A 12,254-nucleotide genomic window follows, 5' to 3' on the forward strand; every position below is an offset into this window, starting at 1 on the left:
GGCATAAATGATCACATTTTATTTTCACAACTGATTTTGATTTAAGTAGAATAGCAATTAACATTGCCCATTTCATAGATGAAGAAATTGACATTCAGAGAGTCCTAATGATGACTTTCTCACAGGCACACCAGTGGAACATAGGACTGATCCCATCCTCACTCTCCAAACCTTGCAGACTCTCTACTGCCAGGCTTTCAACTTGGCCAGGCTTCATGGTAATGATGGGAAAGGTTCAGAAAGCCATGAATGGAAGTAAGATAAAAGAAATAGGGGAAAGTCATTCAGTATACCTATGATAAGGTAACCTGAATAATTTATGGCTGAGTATATGTATATTTGTGGTCTGGGTATTCAGGTTGGTAGGACACAGATATTAGAAAGAGTTTCCTTCCTGGCTTTTCAAATTAAACAAAGAGAACTACCGTATGATGCAGCAATCCCACTACTGGGTATACATCTAAAGGAAATGAAATCAGCATGTTGAAGAGACATCCGCACTCCCAAGTTCATTGCAGTTCAATTCACAAAAGCCAAGATGTGGAATCCACCTAAGTGTCCATCAACAAATGAATGGATAAAGGAAACTGTGTTCTACATGAAATTGAAATGCTGTATGGCATTAAAAAGGAAGGAAATCCTGTCATTTGGGACATGAAGGATGCACCTGAAGGACATTATGTTCACTAAAACAAGTCAGGCACAAAAGACAAACACTCCATGTGCTCACTTGTATGTGGGAATCTTAAAAAGTTGATCCCACAGAAGAAGACAGTGGAAGGGTTGTAATCAGCATGTAGGCGGTGGGAGGGTTTGGGGAGATGTTGGTCAAAGGGTTCAGAATTTCAGATAGGAGGAGAGAGATCTACTGTACAATACGAAGACTATAATTAATAACAATGTATTATATTTTGGAAAATTGCTGAGAGTAGATTTTAAGTGTACTCACCACAAAAAATGATATGTGAGATAACGTATATGTTAATTAGTGCAATTTAGCCATTCTATAATGGCAAAATGTTGTACATGACAAATGCGTACAATTTTTATCATTTTTTAAACATCAATAAGAATCTCACAGGTCTATATATTAATGCCCACTAACAATTTTTGTGCACAGCCTTTGGATCCTGTTCTTTGTTCTCTGTTTTGACCTGGCTCCTCTTTGCTCTCATCCATCCAGCACAGTGGGAGGAGCAGCCTTGCTACCTGTGGCCAGTCAATCCAACATCCCACGCAACATATACCCAAAGCCACACAAGTATATTTTATATGGCCCCTCTAGAGCTAAGAGATGAACTGCTTTGTAGGGGCCAAGGTGACAAAATTCTCCTTTGAGAAGCAATAAAACAGTGTGGGAACCTACATTCAGGAATTCGGGTCTCTATTCTAAGATTACAATGCATTTTTAATTGCTTGGAGTTTCTAAAAGGTCATTGCATTAACTTTGGAGATCTTCCCTCGATTCTTAAGGTTTTTATGCACATTTAGAAAAACACAGGTGCTTAACACATTTTGTCCAGTTAAATGGGCCTCTGTGATCTGAAATTGGCATAGGCAGGTGGCTGCCAGGTCTGCGCTACTTTGGGAAATGGATGTATTTCTCCTTTACCGGCTCTCCATGGGAAGGGGAAGAGAGAGGGGGAGGGATAATGCTGACAGACACCAGCAGGGTGATTCTGTGCTCAGCATCTTGTCTTGGTGGTATATCCAAGCTGCAAGATTTATAACCTTCTTGTTACAATGTATCAGCCTCAACACTTTCAGTGAAGTCTTCAATAACTTCGATGACATCTTGCTGAGGGGTTTTGTCATTAAAAGCCTAAAGCTGGTCATTAACAAACCTTCTCTGCAATCATCCACCGCTGTGCTAACTCAGGCATGGATCTGACTAGAAAGTTGGGCTGGCTCAGAAACTTTCCAGAAGGCTGCATTTTTTTTCCCCCTGTGTGGGGTATATTTCTTTAGGGAAAGAAAATATAGTTCCCAATCACTTCATCATTTATTTCTCATTACCTATGGTCTAACCCTTCCCTGATAGACAACCATATTCAGCAAACATGTGTAGAACACTACAATATAACAGGCTCAGCACTCAGGGCTGAAGAGCTAATTATGAAAAGCACAACTCCAGCCCTTAGAGGATTCGTGGGGCCCCCAGAAAAAAATTAACCATCATTTACAGAATCCTTAGTAATGTGCCAGACCCTCTTTAGGTGTTCTAAACATTATCGTGTTCATTTTTTACCACCCTTTAGAAGACAGGTGCTCATAATTAACCCTGTTTTTAGAAATTAGGTGACTGAAGCTTTGTCTGCTTAAGGTTTTCCCCAAAGTCCTTGAGAGCATAACTGTCAGGACCAGATCCCAAACCCATACCTTGCCTGGCACATTCATCTGCTCCAAAAAAACAGAATTGGCCCAAGGAAAAGGAAAGATCATGGAATTCCAGGTTGAAGAAAGATCAGAAGACAAGCCAAAGGCAGACATGCTGGACATGGAGGTGGTACAGGCTGGACACAGGTTGGACCCACTTTCCAGGAGGATTTATGCCGTAAGTGGAGTCTTGCCCTTTGAGAGCAACTTCCCTGGCATCCCATACTTTCTGACCCCTACAACAACACATCCATCTGTGTGTCTGTGTGTGTGTGTGTGTGTGTGTGTACATGTGAACTCACTGCCACTGCCCTGGAGTCTAAGCACTGCTGTTAATTTTATGAATGTCATAAAGATTCATATGATGGGAGGAAAGCTTAACTATTTAAGGATCAATGAATTCCAGACATACAAAAGTCCATGTGGCGGGGCAGTCCCCAGGTGCGTGACAGCTCATTCTGCTGTTGGTGATTTGCTTGTTCACCTCATCTGGGAACCTCTCGGATGGAAATAATGCAGTTGTGGCTTCTTCCCCACACCAACCCGCCTGGAATGGCCAAAGGCCAGTGTTCAAACACACGCCAGAAGGTCCTCAAAAAATGTTGGAAAAACATGCAGCTTTGGGGAAATATTCTGCCACGCTTCAAAGAGGAAAAAAGAAGGGTAGAAGAATAACCAGTCTTTGAATAGCATTTTTAAAATCTAACAAGGAAATTGACTTGGAGATGGTGGGTACATTTTTAACTGTGCACATTTTATAATAATAATAATAATAATAATAATAATAATAATTACCATTTGTTAAGGAACTACTATGTACCAGTTAATAGCTCATGGGTTATATATAACTCATTAAATGCAATCTTTACAACAATCCTGCCAAGGGAAGTATTATTCCCATATTTAAACATAAACAGAGGGTTAGACGGGTCAGGCAATTTACCCAAAGCCCCTCTTTGAAAAATTTGCAGAACTAGCATGCAAGCCTAGTTATATGCTATTTTAAGGTTTTTGTTGTTGCTTTACTCTTCTCAGAATCTACAATCATGAAATATAACCTATTTGAAGATGTTTAAATACAATTAAACAACACAAGGATAAAAAGGCCCTAGCTTATATATATAATTTTTCTTCTTCTTTCCCAAAAGGAAACAGACACATTAGCTTACTTTTTACTACGTGACTAATTGCTATGGGATTTGACCTGAAGAGATCAGTGAGCCCTCCAGATCAATGAATGATCCAGCTATAGTGTCATCAGGTGCCCATCCATGTTCGTGATGTTGGAGGGAGGTCCCGTTTGTGGGAATCACAAAGCCATTGTCCATCTGACACCTGGGTCTGGTGGGCTCCACCTGCAGTGCTTTCCACAAATGTCTTCCTTGGTCTGTTATCATTTTTAATTGCTCACAGGATGCTTCTTACCAGGAAGGTTCTTGCCAACCACGATCATCAGCACGACCTCAAAGAAGTCTCAGAAAACGGAGCAGTAAATTCAACTCAGTTCCTCTGATAAGAGATAGTATATGGGGTGTCTGAGAGTGTCCAAGGTCATAGACCCTGTTGACCTTTTCAGAGACAGCAGAACTACTTTTAACAAATATATGCAAGCCCAGAGTGCCAAAAGTAAAGGAAGAAGTTCTATGCAGAGACAAAAGGCACTTTGACTCAGAGAGCCCTGAACTTAACACATCATATCTGATACCAAGATAATCAACAATAGTATTAATGACATACCAGTTCTGTCTTTTTCCGGTAAATATTACTTAGTAATTTCGTGATTTAAGCAAATGTCTTGGCCTCTTAGTTTGTTCTATAAAGTGTGAGTAATGACCTTATCTCACTGTTTAGAAAATGAAGTGAGATGGTGGTATTAATTAAAACTCTTTTGGTTCTAAGTGATAGAAGCCCAATTAGAATCAGATGAAGATGAGAGAAATGGGTAAGACCTTTCATTATTAAAAAATAATAATAATAATGTCTATCAAGAACATGCATGGGCTGGGTTTGTAGCTCAGTGCAAGAACGCTTGCTTAGTATATGTGCAGCACTGAGTCCGATTCTCAGCACCACATACAAATAAATTTTTTTTAAAAAGATCCATCAACAACTAAATAATATTTATTTTTAAAAAAAGAGCATGAATGCTGCTGGACTTCAGGAAAAACTGGAATCAGAAGCTCAAGAGCCATTAGAAAATTATCCCTGTTTCTTGTCTCCACTTCCTTAATTAATGCCTGAGCATCTCCCCTTCCCGCTGCTTGGAAATTTATATGGCAAAGTAAAGCCACCAATGGCTCACAAAGTTGCACAGTTTAAGAAGCATTCCAAGAGACTGGTCCAAGTTCTAAGTCTTAGGCAGAGATTGGCTCAGTCCATGTCACATGCCTGTAGTTAGACCAGTCAATTATCTGTTGAGAGGAACAGCCTTTGATCTCCCTTGCCAGGCTGTGGCTGTGGTAATCATGAGGATAGGGGGAGACAGATGGTTCACAGAAAAGAAGGGATTTTGTTATTAGCAAAGAGAGTTTTATCACAAAAGGATTCACTACCTACAAAAATCTATGAAAAAATATCTATCCATATACCTAGTGACAGATACACTTATTTATAGATTTTTTTTGTCAATTTGTAGATTTCTGCACATCTTAAAAGGCTATATATGTTTTTTTTTGAAAAAATCAAAACAAAAACAGTATTATGCATTAGTTGCAAAGAATATTGTCTATTGTTAAAATTCAAAGAGAATGTAAGTGCTAAGAAAATGATGTTTCAAATGCATGATATAGTGGCTCCTCAACTTATTATGTATTCATGTCCTAATAAACTCATAATTATGTCAAAACTGCATTTAATACACCCAACCCCCGACCATCCCAGCATAGCAGCATGGTACACTGTAGTCTCGATTGTTCACCCTTGTGGTTTCAAAGCTGACTGTGAGCTATGGCTGTAAGTCCAGCATCACAAGAGAATGATTACATGCTTTCTAGTATAGTATTAAACCAATCCAGAAAAAGATCAAAATTCAAACTTCCAAGTTTAGTTTCTATTACATGCGAACCTATTTCACACCATCAAAATTTCACAAAATCACAAGTTGAACCACTGTAATTAAGAAACCTTCTGCATTTTTTCCACTAGATAATTTAAAGACCAAATATGGTATGATATGTACATGTTGAAAACAGGATTTTGTTGGTCAACCTTCTTCCCTCTCCTGACCCTTTGAAACCCAAATTCTCACAGTTTCCACTCTTCTGATATTTTTCTATCTTTAAATCATCTGAGTTTTAGGGTCCAACCCTAAGATTTTAGCATTAGAAATACTTAAAATTATTTTAAATATCTATGAAATGTTCTTAAATGATTAGCAGTAAACAGAGCACCAAGCTTAGAAATTAAAAAAAGACAATTTCTATTTTTCTCTCCTTTTCCAAATGTAACCAGACTAATCTTAGACAAATCATTTGTGCTCCCTAAATCCATCTGTAAATCTGCTTGAATGTCTACCTGTCCTTCAGGATGAAACTCAGGCGCTTCAATGGGTTAACTATGAATAGAATCCATTTACAGGGAAAAGTGGGGAGAAACCTCAGAGAAGGAGAGATTTCCCTCTTATCAAAAAATGAAGGTCAACCAAAGGAAGAATCTATTTTGTGTGTAATACAAAATAATTATTTTGCTTGGATCAAATTGTAGGAATCCAATTGCCTCTGTCAATAAACTCAAGGCCTGAGCAAGAGATCCAGTCAACATACTTTAGAAAAAGACCGCTTTCCATCAGTTTCCAGAATTTCTTCTATTCTCAGTATAATAGTGAAAATTTTTGGAAAGAATGTTATTATTCTGGGACTTTCAAATAAAATGATGAAAAATGAGTATGGCTACAATGCTTTTTAAAAAAAAGAAAATTAGAAGTCTCAGTTTTGCACGGTATTTTGCTGCTACGATACGATTCCTTTATAGGGAGAAAGAACGAAATTTATGAAGCAACAGTTCCCAGCAGTAATATTCCAAGAGGAAGCTAAAGAAGGGAGCTGGGAGGCTGCCTGGTCTAGAAAAGGGTTACCTACTAAATATGATTCCTTTTGATGTCTTTGCAAATACAAAAAGAATTACATGGAAAGACAGAGTTTCCAGAATAATAATATCAACCTGAAACACAATTCACATATTCTCTAAGACCAAAGCTTCTTCTTTTTGGGGTTTCTTGGTTACAAGTTAATGGTACATACATTGATGGAGGACTCGTGCCATTTTGAAGTCTATTGCATAAACACTGGATTTGGGTCCTTAAAAAATCCTGTCCATTCATTTCTTGGTAGTTAGGATATTAAAATATGCAATAAAACAGTGTGTTGTAGTCGGTAGTGCTAATCTTTTTGTAATAATTAATGTTCTTTCCCACCAGTCACCACTCCTTTTATTCTTGTCACCCTCACCCAGGAGCCACAAAATTCAGAAGACAGTGACTTTTTACTTGATTCAATTTCAGGAGGTTGAAGGAAGACCAAACCCCACCTTCCTCTTTCCTAAATACTTTTTCTCCCCTCTCCTAATTACATGGCTTTGTACTGATTTACATGAATTTCAGCTTTCAAAATCATTGGTCTTTGCTGAATGCAAATAAGCACATGGGAGAATTATATTAAGTTTGCACAATTGATCTTTCATCATTTCAAATGGTACCTTTGAACATTTCCTGAAATGTCTGTCTGAAATACTCCCAACGCTGAGTGTCATCAAGAGATGGGGGGTCACGCTGGGGAAACCCATTCTCAGTGATGTAAATTACAGGGTTATTATACGTATCCTAGAACAAGAGAGCAGAAGTTTTATTCCAAACAGATGTTTTAAAAAAAAAGCTCATAAAATCAGGTGCATTACCCTCAATCTTCTTGAAGGTACAACCCCAAAACTAGTTTTCATCAAATTGCACTGACCCTATTAACTTAATTTTCCACACACTGACCTTTTATGACTAACAATGGAAAAGCAAAACTGTGCAAATGTCCATGAAGACAGTCAAATGACTCTTATTATAATGAGAAGACAGAAATATCTTTCTTCCCATCAGCATCTGCTGATTGTCACTGCTCCTTAACCCCTTAGTCCCTCTGGCAGCCACATTCCCTACTCCCCACAGGAGGGGTCCTCAAAACCGATAACTTGAAATTTTAATTTCAGCCACCTGGATGTCATCCAGCGGAATGGAGACTCAGAAAGGCTCCAGCCCTATCTTTCCTTAAAATGCCCTTTTAATAATCACTGTTGTGACACCAGCTGGAAAAATGTGTGCAAGCTACTGCTACAGCCATTGCTGACTTTAACAACAAATTCTGAAGTTGACTGCAGGTTTTAAGCCCATTACTAGCTACTTAGCCCTCACCAGCTCACTCCTCAATCTGTTCTTCCCAGGACAACAAATGGACATCATATTAACTAAAATCACCGACTTTGAGTTCCATATACACTCATACACTGCCTGATTGCCATCCTCACATATGTGGGTACACACAGAAACAAATCATGCATTTACCTTAATATATTTCAGTAATTTACGTATTCCCCACGGCACCACATAGACCCAGTTAACACCTTCCCAAGATGGATCTGGAAAACTGTCAACCTGCAAATCCTGCCAAAAGTCCAGTTTTTCTTGTTCTCCTTTCTTAATCTCTGGGTGCTTGATGAGCCGAGTTGTATAGTATTGCACAGCAAAGAAATCAGCAGTGCCTTTGATCATTTTCTTCTCTTCCTCGGTAAATTCTGGAAGCTTTGATGATGGAAATCCTTGCTTTTTACTCATGGATGCAATGTGGGACTTGACAAGATCAGGATAATCACCATCAATGAATATAGGTTTAGCAAAGAAATCTAATGCAAAAGCAGATGCTCTTTTAACAGCCTCCTGGTCAGCCACTGAGTTGGGATCTCCGGGTTCCAACCAGACAAAAAACAATGATAGAGACACCTTACCCTTCTGCTCTTTTCGGAATAAGGAATCATAGCTGTGCCAGGCTCTGGCATGAGCCTTAATCAAATTGTGAGCTGCCTGATAACCTGCAGGCCCAAAGTGAGATATACCAGGAGCAAACCTGCCCATGTCATATGCCAGCACAGCAAGAATGTTAGGCTCATTTATGGTGATCCACTGCTTGACTCGATCCCCAAAGGTTCTGAAGCAAAACCGAGCATATCTGTCAAAGGCTTCAATGATTGTCTCTGACAGCCAACCTCCTTGGTCTTCTAAAGCCTGAGGCAAATCAAAGTGGTAGATGGTCACTATGGGTGTAACCCCATTTGTCAACAAATCGTCAATGATCTTGTTGTAGTAGTCAATTCCTAAGAGAGAGGAAGGAAAAAAAAAGAAGTGAGAAATTGTTTTTAGCATGTTGGCTATAAATTTTAAGCGAGAAAGGATCAAGAGGATTTCTTATTCAATGAGGTTTATTACTTCCCCCAGTATAATCATTGAGAAGCTAGAAGAAAACGTGGAAATCCCAGAAAAGGCTGTCTGATGGGGGAGTGGGAATGTGATGGGGTGACATCATGGAAAGACACTTATTCTGAAACTGGATACATTCGGGCACGTCACTCTCATCCAAGATTGTGTTATTGTCACACTTACTGAAATTGTTTTGATTCTTTGTATGTCAAACTTTACCTATTAAACCCACTAGAAGAGAAGCCCCAGGACAGCAGGAATCTTGACTTTCTAATTCAGCTCTGGATTCCCAAATCCTGGGATAGTACCAGAAATTTAGTAGGTAATAAATGTTTGTGGAATGAATGAATATCGGTAGTATTGGATAGAAAGTAAAGGAATTGATTCAGATGGCTGATTTAATGCTTTTCCAGACCTATTAGCTTCACGAATCTAAGAAAGAAAACCTACTGAGCATGAACAGCATCTCTCCCCAGAATGAAGGTTCCAAGCAGAGGTCAGAGGCTCAGGACACTGTGAGGACCTGGCTGGGGTTTGCTCTAAATTTCTGACAGGGTGCATGGAAATACATAGCCAGACTGGGTTTCAGCTGATCCTCCCTGGACAGCATGTGTGGGAGAATGCTTTCAGGACTGTTGCCAAGTTCAGAAGGACGTTATTAAGTTGAAGAGGCTCTGCCTCAGGACCCACGGTCAGGAAGATATTGGTCCAGCCTCATGATGACCCTCACCTGGGAGGATATTTTCCAATACAGATGTCAGTGCTACACGTGGTTTTGCGTGTAAGAATATGGAGGAAAATGAACCCTGGAAGAGAGCAGCTGTGCTGTTTGAAGAGGTTGTTGACTGAACAGAGATATAAAATCATGCACAGAATTGTGTATGTTAAAAGTTTGCCTAAAAGACTGGTTCCCTCTCCCCCCCCACTCCATAGCTTAGGATCCTCCAATTAAAAAAAAAAAAAGTAATTCAGACTTTGGCATTGCATCATCAATCCAGTCATTCATTTGTTAAATGTTTAAATATAATCTGATGGAGAAATTATTATATGCTGGACATATAGACATGAACAAGGTAAACACCATCCTCCTCCTCAGGAAACTTATCAGGAGGGACTAGAGATAAACTTATAAACCAGTGCAACACAGTACTACTAGTAAAGATAAAATATAGAGCCTTAATTTAAAATGTGGTAAAGGGTACCCAGCCTACACTTGGAGTATTTGAAAACTTAATGTGCATAATTGACTCTCCAGAGTGAACAATAGTGCCAGGCTAACTAAATGCTGTCCTAACTCCTTCACCTAGTAGCTCTGTGACATTGGGCAAGTTACTTGATCTCTCTGAATTATCTTACCCCTCTATGAAGTATAATTAATAATAGAAACCCATTTCAATGAATTATGACGACAGTTGCATGAGTGGATAAATTGAACATGCTTAGACAGTTCTTAGCATCTGGTAAGGACCCACTACAGGTGAGCTATTATTCTAGAAATAATTTTATTGTTAATTGTTATTAGTGACAACCAAGCCAATACTAAAAAGGTGACTATAAATCACCCACAGAAGAGATCCAGGAAGAGAAAAGGGGGAAAGGAATGTGCCAGAAACCAAAGGAGATGTAGAAATAAAACACCCAAATGAGAAAAGTAGGATATTTAGTTTTCTATAGCTGGGGAGTCAGCAACCATCACCTGCAATTGGACGGACTCAAAGGCCAACACAAAAGAGGAAACATAGCCTGGTGCAATAGTGCACCTGCAATCCCAGCGGCTTGGGGCTGAGGCAGGAGGATCTCGAGTTCAAAACCAGCCTCCGCAACTTAGCAAGGCACTAAGCAACTCAGTGAGACCCTGTCTCTAAGTAAAAAAATTTAAAAATGATTGGGGATGTGGCTCAGTCGTTAAGCGTCTTGGGTTCAATTCCCAGTACAAAAAGAAGAATAAGTGGCAGGGAGGAGAAGAAAGAAAAGAAAAGCTGTATAGAGTTTGGTGTTTTGTTTGTTTTTAAAGGAGAAGTCTTCGGCTGGGGATGTGGCTCAAGCGGTAGTGCGCTTGTCTGGCATGCGTGCGGCCCGGGTTCGATCCTCAACACCACATACAAAGATGTTGTGTCCGCCGAAAACTAAAAAATAAATATTAAAAAATTCTCTCTCTCTCTTTAAAAAAAAAAAAAAGGAGAAGTCTTCAGGTTACTTGTTAGTGGCACAAGGAAGCAGGAGGAAGGCTAAATAGAAGCAGTGTGTCCCATGTAGTTGGTTTGGGGAGCACATTTGGCTTCCTCTGATTGGGACTGAGTGGGAAGCAAGGTGGTGATGGTGGGACAAACAAACACACAAGCTGCTGACCACGTCCTGACTATTCTGGGCTGATGGCTTCGGAGATGTGATTTCGCTTCTGATATTTCTTACATAGGTCAGAGTTTTATTTTCATATAGAATTATAGCTATTTTGTCTGGTCATCCTTTGTTATTCTCTTAGAAGAGTATGACTCTTTCAGGCAGTAAGTTCAGTATAAGGTGAATGTACACCCCACCAGAAATGAGAGTGGGGGAGAGGTTAGCAAGGTCACCATAAGCCACGTTATGCAGTCTCATGCTGGGTCTGTTCTTAAGTGACATTATTAATAATATCTCATTATTTCTCAAACTGGAACACTGTGTGAATCATGTACCACAACTGCATATTTGGGAGATGCATTTCTATGCTATTTCTCACTTAGTAATTAGAATAACTCCTTCTCCTCCCAAAGATGCCTGTGCCCTAAACCACAGAGTGAATGAATATAAAAAGAGATTTTTGCTAATGTGACTAAGGTAAGGACCTTGAGATGGGAAGATGTCTCTAGCTTGTTCAGGAGGACCCCACATAACCACATGAATCCTAGGAATAGAAGTCGGTCAGAGATATGAACCAACAAGAGAAGAGAGGATGGTAGCTTGAGAGGGATTCAACCTGCCATTGCTGGCTGAGAAGATGAAGAAAGGAGACCACTGAGCCCAGAAATGCAGGTGGCCTCTAGAAGCTGCAGTCGTCCTCAGGTGAGAGTCCCCAAGGACCTACAACTACAGGAATGAACCAAGACCCAACTCTCCCACATAGGCTTCAGAAATAAATGTCGCCTTGCTGGCACCTGGATTTCAGCCTTGGAGAGATCTGGGTCAGACTCCTGGCCCAAAGAATTCTAAGGTAACATATGTAAGTAGCAATGTTTCTGGTCGTTCAGAGCAGTAGCAATAGAAAACTAATACACTCACCAAAATTTATAAAGGTTTTCTTTTCTCTCTTGATGAAAGCATTTCAGGAACCCATTTCTGTGCCCCTGTGAGCCCACATTTCCTCATTTGTAAATGGGAATATCAAAACTGATATGATGGAATTCTCTTGGTATTGTTAATGCAAGTTTTTTTAGTCAACTCTGTTCAA

General features: G+C 39.6%; 1 protein-coding gene across 1 annotated transcript in view; it reads right to left on the minus strand.

Moving 5' to 3' along the window:
• LOC124078796 (cytosolic beta-glucosidase) overlaps positions 1-12,254 on the minus strand; it is a 108,048-nt gene that overhangs the window by 50,284 nt on the left and 45,510 nt on the right. The window contains exons 4-5 of the mRNA XM_046423888.2: positions 7,919-8,724; positions 7,069-7,192 (exon numbers count right to left, since the gene is read on the minus strand). Of these exons, the coding sequence (XP_046279844.1) occupies positions 7,069-7,192; positions 7,919-8,724 (930 nt within the window). The remainder of the gene's footprint in view (positions 1-7,068; positions 7,193-7,918; positions 8,725-12,254) is intronic.

This window comes from Marmota monax, unplaced genomic scaffold (genome assembly GCF_021218885.2).
Source record: "Marmota monax isolate L192 unplaced genomic scaffold, Marmota_monax_Labrador192_F-V1.1 WCK01_AAM20220418_F8-fsc00009, whole genome shotgun sequence".
NCBI classification, from domain to species: Eukaryota; Metazoa; Chordata; class Mammalia; order Rodentia; family Sciuridae; genus Marmota; species Marmota monax.